Source organism: Vigna radiata, chromosome 10 (genome assembly GCF_000741045.1).
Source record: "Vigna radiata var. radiata cultivar VC1973A chromosome 10, Vradiata_ver6, whole genome shotgun sequence".
Classification (NCBI taxonomy): domain Eukaryota; kingdom Viridiplantae; phylum Streptophyta; class Magnoliopsida; order Fabales; family Fabaceae; genus Vigna; species Vigna radiata.
In genome coordinates this window covers 14154444-14170803 of record NC_028360.1, presented here as the reverse complement: position 1 = coordinate 14170803, position 16360 = coordinate 14154444, and the positions used below count along the sequence as shown (strand labels likewise).

General features: G+C 34.9%; 3 protein-coding genes across 3 annotated transcripts; all 3 read left to right on the top strand.

Moving 5' to 3' along the window:
* The first annotated feature begins 1781 nt into the window (after positions 1 to 1781).
* Positions 1782 to 6003, top strand: LOC106775309 (pleckstrin homology domain-containing protein 1-like). Its single transcript, XM_014662418.2, has 2 exons — positions 1782 to 2412; positions 5773 to 6003. The coding sequence occupies exon 1, from the start codon at positions 1940 to 1942 to the stop codon at positions 2378 to 2380; it is 441 nt and encodes a 146-aa protein (XP_014517904.1). The 5' UTR covers positions 1782 to 1939; the 3' UTR covers positions 2381 to 2412; positions 5773 to 6003.
* An 886-nt stretch (positions 6004 to 6889) lies between these two features.
* On the top strand, positions 6890 to 11086 carry LOC106775756. The gene is made up of 7 exons (XM_014662931.2): positions 6890 to 7394; positions 7559 to 7628; positions 8107 to 8162; positions 8310 to 8385; positions 8511 to 8547; positions 10429 to 10543; positions 10623 to 11086. The coding sequence occupies exons 1-7, from the start codon at positions 7090 to 7092 to the stop codon at positions 10861 to 10863; spliced, it is 900 nt and encodes a 299-aa protein (XP_014518417.1). The 5' UTR covers positions 6890 to 7089; the 3' UTR covers positions 10864 to 11086.
* A 958-nt stretch (positions 11087 to 12044) lies between these two features.
* LOC106775757 (actin-depolymerizing factor 2) lies at positions 12045 to 14037 on the top strand. The gene is made up of 3 exons (XM_014662932.2): positions 12045 to 12209; positions 13156 to 13421; positions 13503 to 14037. Exons 1-3 carry the CDS (start codon positions 12207 to 12209, stop codon positions 13651 to 13653), a joined length of 420 nt encoding a protein of 139 aa, XP_014518418.1. The 5' UTR covers positions 12045 to 12206; the 3' UTR covers positions 13654 to 14037.
* Positions 14038 to 16360: the final 2323 nt, after the last annotated feature.

The window sequence follows — 16360 nt, the reverse complement described above, 5'->3', positions numbered from 1 at the left end:
GATATTAGGAATTTCGGCGGTGGTTTGGAAAAAACGGGTACTGATTTTCAGGAAAACTTAAGTTTTGTAGCGAGTGTTTGTGATGGGGTAGAAGAAAAAGAGAGTGAAGAAGGGGAGGGGTTTAGCGATAATGATAGTCTTGAGTTTATCACTTCCTTTAGTGGTAGCAAGCAACAACAAGCAACAACAGAGAGAAAGTATTGCAAGAATTGAAATTGGTGAGGCTGAAATTAGGCACCCTTTGGTGAGGGAAGTTTGTAGGTTAATCACACTTAGGTCTGCTTGGAACCCTGATTTGGAAGGACATTTGAGGCACTTGTTGAGATGCCTCAAGCCCCCACTTGTTCGTGCTGTTTTGCGCTCTCAGACTGATGAACGTGTTGCTTTGAATTGTTTTTATTGGGCTGATAGGCAGTGCTACAGACATGACACTATTGTGTACTACACAATGCTTTATGTTCTTAGCAAGACCAAATTGTGCCAAGGTGCGAGGAGGGTTCTTCGGCTAATGACTCGCCGCGGAATTAAATGCTCACCCGAAGCTTTTGGCTATGTGATGGTGTCTTATAGTCGTGCAGGCAAGTTCAGGAATGCATTGCGAGTTTTGACATTGATGCAATAAGCTGGTGTTGAACCTGATTTAACCCCTCTTTTATTTTCATTTTTCTAATTTACACGTAAATAAGTCTCACACTGCTACATTGCTAAGGTTTATTTAGGGGCACCAACACTGTTAAAAAACTGATGCCCTAAGGTAAAAGGATTCAATTGAACAAATTTTTCAAAAAGTGGAATATATTGATAAGGAAAAAAAAAGGTAGGACCACATTGAACCCAACCTCCCAAACATGGACCAAAAGTGGTATTAAACCTTTTTTCATTGCATTCAACCAAAACGAACCCATCGAACCGAATCGAATAAAATCATATCGAGTCAAGCCAGTCCCAACTGAACCAATTAAGATGGATCAAACCGAACCGAAACTCCGGTTCAAACGGAGATGAACTTAGCCGAGTCAAATCAAATGGAAATGTGTCAAGTAGAGTTAAGTGGAACCCAAACCAAATAAAACCGATCTGAGTCAAATCTAGTTGAACTGAACCGAGTCAAATTACCAAGTCAAGTTAAGCTGAGTCGATCTAAGCTGAATTGAATTGAGCCAAATCAAATTGAACCGAACCGATTCGAATCAAATCGAACTAAGTCAAAATGAATCGAGCTGAACCAAACGAAGCCAAATCGAATCAAACTAAGTCGAACTCAACTGAACTGAGCGGAGCATAGTCGAAACAAACTAAGTTGAATCGAATCGAGTCGAACCGAGACAAATCGAATTGAACCAAACAGAACCGAACCAAACTGAAGCAAACCGAATCGAACCAAGCCGAGCCGAGTCGAACTAAATCAAACAAAGTCGAGTTGAACCAAACTGAATCGAGTCGAATCGAACCAAAATAAACAAAACCAAACTAAGCTAAGCTGAACTAATTAGATAAAACTAAACCCAATTGAATCGAGCTGAGCTAAACCCGATTGAATCGAGCCAAACCCAACTAAAACAACTTAACAGAATCGAACCAAGTCAAACCAAACTAATCCTACCAAAACAAACCCAACCGATTAAGATTCATACATTTTAAATATTACACATAAAAAATTATTTATAATGATATAGTTATATATTAAAAATATTGCATATTTAAAATATAACATACTTATTAATTTTGATTAGTTTGATTTAAAATTTTCTTTGGATCACCCAATATCTGTTTTAGGATTTTCCTATTGTACAAAGGTTCCAACTTTTGGTTTGGTGCCTTGTGGTCACCCTAGAAAGCCAGTGGCCAGAGACCAAGCGGTGTGAGTGAGTGGTTTCTCCTTGTTTGTTCTCTGCTCTTATTCTCTCTCTGTCTCTCCACACTTTCATCGTCGACTCTGATGGCGAGCCTGTGGCGCGCGGCGACCGGCATGTCTGACAATACCACCGACTACGACGGCGTCGAGTTCTGGTCCAACCCTGAGCGAACCGGCTGGCTTACCAAGCAGGGCGAGTACATCAAGACTTGGCGTCGCCGTTGGTTCGTCCTTAAACAGGGCAAACTCTTCTGGTTCAAGGATTCCGCTGTCACGCGCGCCTCTCGGCCACGCGGCGTCGTCCCCGTCGCCACGTGTCTCACCGTCAAAGGCGCCGAAGACATCCTTAACAAGCCCAACGCCTTCGAGCTTTCCACGCGCTCCGACACTATGTACTTCATCGCTGATTCCGAGAAGGAGAAGGAAGACTGGATCAACTCCATCGGTCGCTCAATCGTCCAGCACTCCAGATCCGTCACCGATTCCGAGATCGTCGATTATGATAGCAACTCCGCGAAGCGCTGACCACGCCCTCTTCAATTCACTTGCCTCTTTCGGTGAATTCTTCTTTTTCCTTTTTTTCACTCTGTTTGTGTATATTATGATGGTTGTAATTATGACTTTAATAGCCGATCGTTCGCGTTCTCACGAGGGAACTCTATTTAAGTACTTTAACTGTTATCAAATTGTAATGTTTTTGGGTTTGTGGATTGGACCAATCTTTTCAATATTGTTTCTGAATTTCACTCCTTCACATCAAATTCGGTTTAGTTTCATTATTGGCTACTATCTTTGTGCTCTAGAAATTGAGATCGTTTATATATCAGTGAGAAGATGAACAACATGATTTGAGTTTCAATTGTGTTCAATTATTCTTGAGCAAATCCGGTTGCAGTGCGTTGCACTCAGCTAAAGTGTGAACTCACATTAGCCTCCTTTGCCCACCAAATTGGATAAAATATATATATATATATATATATATATATATATATACACACACACACAAGATGCTTCATGGATAAATATCGTGTAGTATCGGATTCTTTTTGGTTAAGAAAAAGTGATGGGTTGAATCAATGTTTTAGATATACATTTAAGCCATTCCCATTTCTAGGACAAGGCATTACTATAGAGAGGATGGGACAGTAACATGAGAAGAATAAAAGAGGGATGCATGTTACACTTATCCCTAAAATTTGAGCTGACAATTGTCGAGCATCCTTTGCTATGCTGACACCGTTCCCTATATTGTTGGCCTACGAAGCCTTTTGAAGCTCTTAAGCGCATGTGACTTTCTACGTTGCTGTTGTCACTTATGCTCTTAACTCCTATTCTATTCTGGTTGCTGTTAAAACTAATATGCATTATGGTATGGTTACTTGAATACCAAATTTTGGTTATTGTTATTGTTGGCAGTCCCACATCGACTAGAGATAAGGCCAATTTATAATATATAAGTGGAGTGCAGACCTCACCTTACAAGCCAGTTTTGTGGGGTTGAGTTAGGCCTAGAACCCACTTCTAACATGGTATCAGAACTATGGTTAGAGCCTATCTTAGCGATATTGTTGGGCAGATTGTTCCACCCGCTATTGGGCCGTTATGAGACCACCCATTAATATCTAGTCTCACGCTCGAGATGTATATACCTCGGCGTGAGGGGGTGTGTTGGAAGTCCCACATCGACTAGAGATTAGGTCAATTTATAATATATAAGTGGAGTGCAGATCTCACCTTACAAGCCGGTTTTGTGGGGTTGAGTTAGGCCTAGAACTCACTTCTAATAGTTATGTTTCCTTGTTAGTTAAGACTTGACTGTGATTCTAATGTCATATAGTTTATCTCTAGTGGAAAATTCAGATTCTTTCATGAAGATTATCTATTTTAGTATTTAATTTCTTTTGCACTAAACTATTTTATCAGTGGCTGACTTTTTAAATATAAATATTTTGCTTTTGACCAAAAGATTAATTGCTGTAAGGGTGGTCCTGTTGGGAACTCATTAGCGTCCTGAAATCTATTACTGGATGAAGGGGATGCTACTGATTCAAATGTTAGGTTCATACCGACATATCGCAGCATGTCTTTAATTTCTTTAACCAGTTTACTCATTGTGGGCCTGTCAACTCCTGACTCTTTAAGACACTCCATTGCAAGGTCCACAAACTTCTCACCCTTCAGTGTTGATCCTGAACAGATGGCTCGATCAATAATTTTGTGAAGACCATACAAGTCTTTTTTGTCTTATCTATTGTATTCCTGACCACTTCACTATGTATTTCCCTCGTTCTCATGGATTTTTTGGAGTAATTAGCTCCAGCATTAGCACTCCAAAACTATAGACATCACTCTTTCTGGTCAACCGCTAACTAGTATAATAATCTGGGTTCAAGTAGCCATACATTAACAAATTGGATGCATTCTCATCAGCCATCACTAAAATGAGATTTTCTCCAACACAATATTTTGAAAACTAGATTTTTCCCCAGACAGCCGATGTGTTTTCCTTGTCTTGGTATGTGTTGACTGGAAGAGCTTAGATGCTTACATAAATTCATGAAAATTCTGAATTCAGGAAAAAAAATAGATGAAAAATATTTTAAAACTCAGCAAAAGCACGCAATCAATCATATTCTACCTCCACGCATTTGCAATATTCCAATTAGTAATTTTGCTACTGCTTTTATAGTAAGAGTTCATAGATGTATAAATACAAACCATTGTTCCTTTAGCTTGAGTGGTATCATGATCTTGATGTCCCTGTGTATAATAGGGGGATCAGCATGTTCATGAAGATAAGCCAAACCCCTTGCAGCACCTAATTTGGTAGAGTAAATACCGAGTTATGAGTTTGACTACCACTTACAGATTTGATATCACATTTATAAGAAATGAAAAACTGGAAATTGGATTTAAGTTAATTTGTCTTTAAGAAGCAGATATAGTTTAGTGCTTTGTCAATGTCCTTTGGATGATGCTTAGGAAACTGAATAGTGAGTACTGACCAAAAGATGGATGTAGTAAAATATTCCATAATAATAATACTATCATAGTATGTGCAGTAAGTATCAAACTGGATATTTAGCTCGTATAGTACTATGAATATTATTGAAATTCAATTTGGTTAACTTGTTAACCATTCAGGTTATTATTGTTTTGTAAATAAAAATGCTTCTGCCAGGCTTGTCATACTTCTGTATAGGGTGAGAAGTTGACCAGTCAGTCATGTATGGTTGCAAGGTTAAACTTTGTTGTTCTTTTAAGAATAGTTCTCACCCGTCATGTATGTATCTTATTCATAATTCATAGCATTACATTAAAGTTGACAAGAAACATTCAAGACCTTTTCATAAACCCCTGATCCAATATCCTTGGCTTGTGGGAAGTTGTCTGTATTTCTTAATTTCCTTGAAAGAGAACTGCCTTGTTGCTTTTACCTGGATCCTAGTTTTCTGCATTTTTGTGAAAATTAATATAAATCCACAGAATTCCTTGTGGCTGTGCAGGAACTGTATAAATAATTAAGGATCCAAAGTAATGCTTCGAGACATCGCTCTTTCTGCCCTTTTCTTCTGGCGGAAAGCATAAAACCTGCCAGTATAATAACAATAGCATAACAGAAGAACTCCAATTGCTACTCCAATAATTATTGCAGTTCTTGATGAATCACTTGACTGCTTGGGTACTTTATTATGAGGAAGAAGATTGACAAATTAGTACTAGTATTTCTGTCTGTAGATAATGGGCGAAAAAGTCATCATCTGAATATAATATTTAATTATTAAAAGAGACCGTCAGGTAAAAGCCATTATTTTTCCAACTTGGTATTCAGGTTCCTTTCTAGCAGAATAACGATTCAAAGAACGTCTTTTTGCTTTTTATGACGAAAAGTTACAGTTCTAACCATTTATCTGCAGAAAAAATTCATCTCTGAATCTCTGAAAAAAGTAGAGAAGCTGACAAACAAACAAACAGGAGAAGATATACTCATATGAATGGCATATAGCATACCCGCCATTAGCAATTTCATCAGTGCTATTTTAAATGTGTATGCCACAATCGTTGTGGCTGGAGAACTGTTAAAAAGTAAGGTTGTTTTCTTCTAAGTTGTACGTCTATGATTTATTCTATCCTCAATATTGTACGCATCATTGTCTTCTCTTATTTTTCATTGCTGTGTTAAAAATATAAGCTAGAAGTCTTTTATGGGATAAAAAAAAGGGGTAATGATATATAGACAACATTTTTTTGACAACATTTGAACATCAATCATACATGTCATTGTGTGATTGGTCCAAATGACATAATGACACCACCATGAACCAATCACACAATGACACATATGATGATGTTCAAATGTTGTCAAAAAATATTGTCTAAGTATTTTATAAAAAAAAAAAAAGGAACCAATATGTCTTTTGTTTCTCCGTTTGTGTTTCTCATACGTAAGACTCGAAACCTCATTGAACAAATTCCAAATTGTCTGTTACCTTAAATGTTTGAAATTTAAAATCACAAAAATGGATTTTCCTCTAGTCCATGACGCATCTCTTGGTCCGTGGTTCCAATGAAAGTAGGAGAACTTCATTCATGTATGTAATCCAACAAACACGTGATTAAGAAGGGGTAACTTTGTAACAATATAAATGTTAACGTCGAAAATCGGTTTAATATTTTTTCAATAGCTGCTTATTAATTTTGAGTTGTAAATTACTTTTTAATTTTGGAATAGGTTTATTGAATGTAAATATTTTATTTTATATTCAAACAAAGCTAATTTTTATATTAATTATTCAATTATACGTGTTTATATAATAAAAAATTACCCTTACAAAAGTATATTATTACTATCATTATTATGAAAAGAAGAAAACATTTGTTTCTCAAAAGTACCCTTAAAATATGAATATTATTTTCAATAAATATAATTAAAGATAATATACTGTTTTATATAAATAAAAAATTAAGTAAATGTAACCATCATCTTTAATCAGTATAAAATTATGCATTTTAAGTATATTTCATTTTGAAAGAACTACGAGTGAAGCGACAATCAAATCATTAGAAAAGAAAAAGTGAGTTAATAACAGAGTAACGAAGAACAAAAGAAAAACATAAACGAGAGTTGAGTAATTGAGTTCTTTAGTAGCTTTCACAAATTGTTGTAGAGATCCCATTAAACAGGGGAAGCAAAAACAGCGTTGAAGACAGTAACAGAAAGCGATTGCGAGAATATGGAGGAGTCAGAATCGACGATTGACAAGGTGGTGGAGGAGGTGGAAAAGGTGAAGAAGGAATGGGATGAAACGTACAGAAAAACGCAGAAACACATCGAGGCAATCGCAGAATATGGAAAATCAGGAAGAGAGAAAGAGGAGAAAAATTCGCTCGCTAGGTTGAACGGGATCGCTCAGGATGGCTTGTCACTCCTCTCTTCCTTTCTCTTCACTCTCGATCTTCTCGCCCCTCAGTTGCCCTCCCCGCCGGAGGTCAAATCTGCACGCGAATTGCTTCAATCCTGGAAAACCCTAACTCAAAAGTACAGCCCACACTCTTCCTGGAATGGAGATTAAATTCATGTTTGTTTGTTTGTTGGCTTTTGAATTGATTGAATAGTGCATTGATTTGAAGTAGTGGTAGTGGATTGTGAGTTTATTATTTTGCAATTTCTGTTGATAGTGTTTTTTTTTTTTAATTAAACAGTTTGCGGCTGAATCTGAGGAATGCCAATTTGCAAGCAAAGGCTAACTTGAGGAAAACTGCTCAGGAGGAGGCAACATACTTAATTTTCCTATTTAATTTTTGTGATGTTATTTGGAACGTTTTCTAGTCTTATCGATAACGGCCCTGCTGAATCTATACTACTATTAAGATTATGGAGTTATTTATATAAACTTCTCAACAAATATGCTTAAAAAGGAAAATAAGAAGAACAAATGAAATGAGTTTTTTTTTTCTTAAGTTAAAACTCTGTTTTAGCTTATGAATAAACCAGTTTATAAAATCTCTCATATTAACTTCTGTAAAAGATATTATTAACTTATACGCAAGTTAAGACTAACTAATATCAAAACTCATTTCATTATTCTTCCTTTTGAATATTTTTTTCTCGTAAAAAGTTGTTTACAAGTAAATTTATTGAAACAGGTCCTATATTGACCGCAAACATGTTGTATTGTGATCATGGACTGGTGTGAATTGTGTTTCTTTGCATTGTGCTGTGCGACTTATTTTGTTTCTTTATGGTGCAGAGAGAACTACTTCTAGGTGGTGGAGAAGAGTCCACTGCTCGCAGGCGCAATTTACAGTATGTCCTTGGTGTCTCATTTGGCTGGGATTAAATTTTGCTTTGCATATTTTATTTATTTATTATTTAGTGCCGTTTCAATAGAAAATTCAGTTGGCATGATGCCATGATGAAGTATTTTTGTGTTCTAAATTGTGTGCCTTCCAGGACAAAAGCTGGAATGACATCTGCTGCAGAAAGCATCACAGAAAGCCTTCGTCGAACTCGTCAGTTGATGGTTCAGGTTAGTTGTTAGGTATCTTTTTTCGCTAAATTTATAGTTTAATTGTTCTCTCTGGTCCTCTGTAAGATTTGACCCTTTTTAGTATGCTGATTATCATATTCATCATATCTCTTCGCCTTGATTAGGAGGTTGAAAGAAACACAAGCACACTTATGACTCTTGGTATGTACTTTTTCCTCCCTCTCTCCCTGTTTATATTGATGACGGCTTTTTTATCTCTCCAATTGTACTTTAAGTTTCCAATGGTTTTAAAATCATGTTATCTTGGGTGTGTGTGAAATTTATCTGATGATTAATAAAAATGTTTAAAAGAATTTCAAGCTGGCCAAAATCAGCCAGTTGGACTGAAAGAAAGAAGGTTGCAGGCAATGAGTTTCAAATTAGCTGGCAGCTGTTGTGTTTATAGCTCCAGGTTGCTCCATGTCATGATTTTAAAGCCTTCTTTTCTTTTGAAATCAATCTTCGTGTCCACCCCCACAATATTCAAGGCCCTCAAGTTATCTAGATTTGAAAGCTTTATAAGAAATTGATGGGATTAATTATTCCTATGAATTTTCACATTCTCGTTCTACCACTACTAGTGCAGTGGAAATAAAATATTTGTTAATAAATTGAAAGATTCGACGAAAATCAAGATGTGCGTAGCGTCTTGGATTAATATAATTTGAACAAAGCACTATGGTGACACTGATATGAACCATAAAAACAGTCTTTGTTACCTCCTCCCTGTCTTGAATTACTTTTGCGCCCAATCAATTTTCATTTAGCATAACTGCCTTTCCCCTCTAGTCTATGTTTGTCCCACTTCCCTCTTTTCTGGAATTTTCTAAGAATTGAATCCTTCTAACCACAAATCAAGTTACATATATCCTTGAAAAAAAAATTCTTGAAACTGAATATTAAAGAACATAAAGTCGAAAAATCTTGCCGGCCTGTTCAATTCTATGACATCACCTATTAGGTGGAACTTGTTAAAGGTTTATAAAGTTTCCTTGATCGTTTGTTTGCTCGAATTGACTATTTGGAGCATTTATATGTTGAATTGAAAGTGTTCTCAATCAGCCTCAAATTTTGAGCCATAAAGCAAAGTATGCTGTGGTGCCATTACTGTGTGAACCTTAAAGGTATTAGAGTTTGGATTTACAAATGTGAAATTAAATGGTCAGTTTCTCTAGGCATGCCATTTTGATAAGGATAATAAATTGTTTTTTTAATTTCACAAGGTAAGACACAGCTTTGGAAGATAATAATTAGTGAAACGTAAAGAGTCAGAATGAAAGGATAAGAGACATCATTCCTTTTCCTCCTTGGATTTAAGAAAAGAGAGGTCGAACATTTAAGTTGTATCCCAAATTTTTACCAGCTCAAAATGGAGGCTGGAAGGAAATACGAGGGATACTTTTTTATCATTATTAAAAGTACACAAAAAATTGCTAATAACCTTTACTTTCCTTCACCTTCCTTTAACCATCCCACCTGATTCAAAAATAGATTTGAGCTTTTTGTATGATTATTGTTTGAGGATATTCTATAGGGTTACAATAACGATAACATTAGTAACTTTACACACTTGTATATTAATCTGTTAACAGTTCCCAGGGGACATTGTTAAGTACTTGGTAGATAACAGTGTGTTTGGCTAACCTATCTGGTTCAATTCTTTTTATACTTGGAGCTAATTTTTTTAGTCAGTTAAGACCACTGATTGATAAGTTTATCTGATTTTTATGCTACCAAATAACAATGACATATTATACAGGTTTGAAATTTGAATTGCATATAGCTCCTTATGCCCAGAATAGTTTATATTATGCATATTATATTTGCATGTGCTGATTTTTTTACCTTCCCTATGACGTCTTTATTATGTAAAGATGCTTCTTTGTTCTCTTTTTGCGCTGGAGTTCTTGTTAAAATTTAAGTTCAATAATATTGTTTTGATGAACCGAGATGCTGAAATTGTTTCCACTAATATGATTACGGGAGAGTGAAATAATAAGGTTGTTCTGGATATTTGTTTCGCAAAATCGTTTTGATATGTAGATGAATCAACTGGAGTGTTAAAGAAGGCTGAAAGTGAATATAAAGGGCACCGCTCTTTGTTGATGAGAACACGAAATCTCCTCTCCGTAATGCAACGTCAAGATGTCATGGACAGGTATGGAAACAGTTTATTTTAGTATCCTCCCCATTTGTTGTTCCTGAATGTTATTGCTAACAATTAACTATTTGAATAGGTTGATTCTTGGGATTGGCTTTTTCTTATTCTCCCTTGCTGTTCTTTATGTTGTTTCCAAGCGGATTGGACTACTTACGTTGCAGAGAAAGATTACTGAGGCCATAAAAGCTGGTGTTGTGGGACAAGCAGACCTAAGACCCCAAGCTGTTGTAGGGAACGTGAATCTGCATCAAGTCAGAGTGGATCATGTTCATAATATAGAGGCTCCTTTAGAACAAAGAATACATGATGAACTATGATGCATTTGTAAGCAATATACTCATGTTGTCAGTGTTTATTTATTTACATTTAGAGAAATCCTATACCCTCACAAAACGACTTCAGCACCCTCTTAATTGCTTAAAGATGACAAAAGTAAAAGTATTAGCAATCTTGATAGTTCAAAAAGCCTTTAATACCTTTTGTTTAGAAGAGGATTATTTGTTGATCTGTTATAATGAATTAAAAAATTCTCTCTAGTTATTTTAGTCCCGGCACAGACCTTTCAGTATGAGCAAGCCATAATTGTTGGCTAGCTGTCTCTGCCTGCTTTTTCATGCACCTATACTTGTCTCCTACACATCAACTATATTTAAGATCTGAAACTGACATGAAACTTAAGAAGCATCATATAATAGCATCAGTGCCACAATAATTTCGACATACTTATCAAAATAAAACTGAGTTCACATGCAATGAATCCGTTATCATAAACTCCAAAGTCGTGATTACAACATAAAAAAATGTCATTAAAAATAAAAGAAAATGTAAGGCTTACATCCTCGTGCACATAAACCTGTGTGTGTGATGTTTAACTTGTCCCTCTCTCCAATTCTTGAGTTAATTTGAGGTAAATATCAGACCCTACTGGGAACAAGCAAAGCTTTGTTTTTCTTGTGAAAAAACTGCTCCAGGCTTCGTATTGCGTTGAAGAAACTTGAATTACTAGAATTATCTTCAATTTTTTATATACAAAATATTCTATTTAACTTCGATAAAAAATATATACAATTTTACGGCAAGAATAACAACTCACGTAGATTCTATTCTTTATACAAATTGGGTATATTATTTTACACTCATGCTCAAAATACTTTTACAATATCTTGTCAGAAATTTCTAAAATGAATGTTAAAGCTGGAAAAAGTATAAAGAGTGGGTAAATTTGTATAGATGAATATGATTGAGTTGATTAATCTAATAATGGATTGGGAGGGGGAGATTATTATGTTGGGTAGAATTTGGGAGGTGGAAAGATGGGATGTTAGGTGGAACCAGGTCAGGAGACGACACATTTGGTCGGGAAGACCGTGAAATTTAAGGGACAAATAAACGCATCTGATTCACCACAGCCATAGAATTGGGCCCGCAAGACCCAAGCAGGCCCATTGGGCTAACGAAAAGTAAAGGCACACGCTGCGGATATTAATAATTTTGTGACGCTCCACCACACCACAGTTCTCATTCCCCCTTTCCTCTCCGAACCCTCGATCAGTGAGAGAAACACACGCACACGCTCTCTCCCCCTCTCTCTCTCACGCGCTCCTATATCCGCTCCCCCACCGTCGCTCTCTCCAACGACCGCAAAACTATCGTCATCTCCATGGTCAGTTTTTCTAATCTTCTCTTTATCCTTTCTCCGTTTCGATTGCCGATTTGTTCGCACACATCAACTACTAAATCCGCCTATTTCCTCTTTTTTAATTTTTTTTATATTTATGTGGCGTTGAATTTTCTGAGCTGGATTCTTATTTGATCTGACCGTGGCACTTAAACGATGTCTTTTTCTTGTGTTTTTTTGTTCAAAAATATAAAATCGTGTCGTGTTCAGATCTGATTTCGGTGTTTCGGTTTAGGTTTTTTTTGTTCCTAATTGATAGCTTATTGTCATAATTTTAATGCGAATTACAATTTAAACAGCCTACGATGTGTGATGTGTTTGATCTGCGGGACAATCGGTTTTGGGATCTGACACATGGGTTTTGGTTTTATTTATTTTACTTTTATGGGATGAGCTTGTGGATTTAACTTCTTCTATGCGGTGAGGAATTTTCAATTAAAGCATATATTCTTTTTTTAACATATGTTCTTATTCCTTTTTTTACATTATTCTTACGCTGTTATTAGATTTAGTATGTCACGGTTCTTTTATAAGATTCATTAATGAATGAATATGATTTATTTTGGTATTGAAGATGACGCGACAAACATAATACGGCTTTTTACTGATGTTTTCTCCTTTGGCACTAATCTTTGTTTGCTTCTAGCTCCTTGATTTGGACTATACTGTGTCTGTACAAGTGTTATTTATTTACTTTGTTTTGTTCGCTACATATTTCTTCTATTGCATTTCATTGTTATCAATCTCTGAATTGACTCTCTATTTTGTAAAACCATATTTTGGATACGATTCAACTTTAATATGTTAGGACTCATTTGTTTCATTCTTTCTGGAGTAACTATTTGAATCGAAGAAAAAAATAACATATTTTTTATTCAAATACTCGCGGTTGATGGTCGTGGTGTGTGTCTGCAACTTTGCAATTCAATAGGCAAACGCAGCATCAGGTATGGCAGTCCATGATGACTGCAAGTTAAGGTTTTTGGAGCTCAAGGCGAAGAGGACGCACCGTTTCATAGTTTTTAAGATTGAGGAGCAGCAGAAGCAAGTCATTGTAGAGAAGCTTGGTGAGCCAAACCAAGGCTATGAGGATTTTGCTGGTAGCCTTCCTGCTGACGAGTGCCGCTATGCTGTTTATGATTTTGAGTTTATGACTGAAGGGAATGTCCCTAAAAGCAGAATTTTTTTCATTGCGTGGTAACTTTTGCTTTTGAATATACATACAGTTTTCCCTGCCGTGTTACTATCTGCATTAATTTTGATGCTTTCTGTTCGTAGGTCTCCTGATACATCAAGGGTCAGGAGCAAGATGATTTATGCAAGCTCCAAAGACAGATTCAAAAGGGAGCTGGATGGTATTCAAGTAGAGTTGCAAGCAACTGATCCTACTGAGATGGGTCTTGATGTGTTCAAAAGCCGTGCCAACTAAATGATTATATAAATATTACGCTTTCTGGTGGGAGCACCCCTTAAGCCTTAGTTACTCTCATATGGAAATATCCTAGTTTGTGGGATGGATGGTCAACTTGGGTAGTTATGGTCCCAAACTCTCAATTTTCCAAGTTGTGGAATAAATTCTACTGCACCTTTTGACAACCTTTGCTTGTTCCAGTGTATTTTATTATGATTTGTGATTTATACAACCTTTGCGTTTGAGTGGTATTTTAGTGGTCTTTATCCAATACTAGTTGAATTTGTAATTGTTTTGTGTGATCAGACAAAAAATGGGGTTCTTCACTTATTGACTCGTGTCATCTACTAATGTTCTGTGACTTTTTTTGTATGGGCAAACAAAGGCCTTTTATTCATGCTATATATCCCTTTCTTGTTTTTGTGGTTTGGTGAAAGAAGATTTTGATCAATTGGTATTGGTTGGGTATCTTCAATACTTAGGATAATACCAGTTTCATATGAAATGGAGCACACCCTTTCCTTACACAAAATGTCCTAACATGTAATGTTTTATTCGAATATATTAAATTGATTTGATTCTTAAATTTCAATCCAAATACAATATAAATTATTTTCTTGACAACAAATTTTAATTATTCCGTACAAGATTAAATGTGGTAATTTCATTTGCTTTTCTAACTTGTATTGAATTGTTGTGTCTTTTTATTTCGTTATAATTATAATAGTAATAATCATACATTACAAATAAAAAAAGGTTTCGGAACAATTGTTTTACCAGAAATAATAAAAAAAAGGTTTAAACCTCTTTTTGGTCCCTAAGTCATAAGTGGATGTTCAATTTTTTGGTTGTTTCTTAACAATTGCTACATCTTTAGATTGCTCTGATTTGTTTCTTAATAATAAGATTACCTTAAATTGCTCTTTGTATTTTGACTATGAACACCGAAAAAGGACTCATTTGATACAGTTTTTACAACTTAGGAACCAAAGGTTTACATTTTTAAAAACGGGAACTAAACTGAACATTCACTCATAACTTAGGGACCAAAAAGAGGTTTAAACCTAGAAAAAATATATCCGATAACATATTTTTATTTTTACTCATTTTTGCTATCTTTTACCTATTTTAGTAAATCTCAATTTTCATTTATTATTATTTTCAGTCGTTCTCTTTTTACCATATCATCCAAATACATTATAAGGAGTAAACAAAAAAAAAACCTTGGAATTTTACTATAAAAAAAATTGTCACGACACACGTGTTTTCTTCTTAAATATAATTAAATAATAGTTAAACGGAATTCAGTTTTTTTAGTTCATGATATGTAGTATTTCAGCTTGTAATGGCAAATAACCCATACTAAACTAATGAATATCAAACTCCAGCCTATTTTGATAAGGAATATTTGTTTATTATCTGTTTTTTCCAATGAATTGGACCTTGAGTAAAATAAAATGGGAGAAAAAAAGAGCTTTTGGAAGAGTTGTACTTGTCTTTTTTTAGCAAATTAATTTGATTTAAGTAAATGAAAAAAAAAAAGACTTTTAGAAACAAGAGCTAACTTCGTTAGTGTGATATAAGACTTTTTTATTTAGAGTCTATAATATCAAAAAGTATTTGTGAAGTTCTTAAGTTTTACTCATTAAATTTTGTTCAAAATAAAAACATTAAAATATTGAGCTTAGAAATACTCGAAAAGTTTTGAAATAAACAAGTAACAAGCTTTTCAGATTGAAATCTCTATTTTGAAAAATATCATACAAAAAAGTACTGACTTATTCTATTTTTGTGTTAATTGATAAATATTTTTCCAAAAGAAGTAATCAAACATTTGAAACGTACATTCAATAAGTTTTCTAATTGTATTTAGTAATAACTTTTCAACTGTATTTCGTAATTTTAAGAATTCTTCACCATAGAACGTTTAAGTTAATTTTAGATTATGCAAATGAGTCTTACAGATGGTATAATTCGTTTAGAGGTTGAAAAGTTCACATTTCGTTTATTGAAATGACATGAAACAAATTTTGTTGGGAAACAAATATAGACCAACATTTCTTCAAATGAAGAAGAAATCAAAATGAAGATTGAAAAAATTTTGCAAGTACTTGTGCATATTTTTATCATGATATCTCTAATTTTTACATTTTAATTACCTAAATTAGTGAAAACTTGCTTTCCAAAATTAATAACATGGTTATTTTAGTATTTTATGGAATTTAGACAATCTTATAATGTGCTAATACTTGAATTATGAAACTTGTCTTATGGAATATTCAAAAGATCATGTGAACATTTTAATAACTTATGTTTCAGGAGTGGTGGTTTTATGTTGAATTTGAGGTTGAAGATGAATGAAGAATATAGTAGCAAATTGAACCAGACATGTAAGAGTATTCAGAAATGTAGCATATTGAGAAGGTTGTGGAGGAGGTCGATCGAGCACTATAGCATACTGAAGAAGACGAATAGGAGACTGATCGAGCATTGTAGTAGATCAGGTAAGACGTACAAAAGGTCGAGCAAACATTGTGGGAGGGTATTACCTGTGGGAAGCTTGGCTTCCACTCGTTTAGAACATGTGGGAAGGTATCTACAAAAGACATTTCGATAGTAGGTGACCATTCAAATGGTTAAAAATACATATTGTGTGCATGATGTGTTAAAGTCATACCTGATACCTTTATTTATAGTAGTTGTGATGCACCTTTACATTTTGTTA

Bases quoted from the DNA above. Each gene is read 5' to 3' on its own strand.
- LOC106775309 (XM_014662418.2), top strand. From the start codon at position 1,940: ATGGCGAGCCTGTGGCGCGCGGCGACCGGCATGTCTGACAATACCACC.
- LOC106775756 (XM_014662931.2), top strand. From the start codon at position 7,090: ATGGAGGAGTCAGAATCGACGATTGACAAGGTGGTGGAGGAGGTGGAA. The intron at 7,629-8,106 runs GCAACATACTTA...TTTATGGTGCAG, and splicing joins GGAAAACTGCTCAGGAGGAG to AGAGAACTACTTCTAGGTGG. The intron at 8,386-8,510 runs GTTAGTTGTTAG...CGCCTTGATTAG, and splicing joins CTCGTCAGTTGATGGTTCAG to GAGGTTGAAAGAAACACAAG.
- LOC106775757 (XM_014662932.2), top strand. The intron at 13,422-13,502 runs GTAACTTTTGCT...TTCTGTTCGTAG, and splicing joins AGAATTTTTTTCATTGCGTG to GTCTCCTGATACATCAAGGG.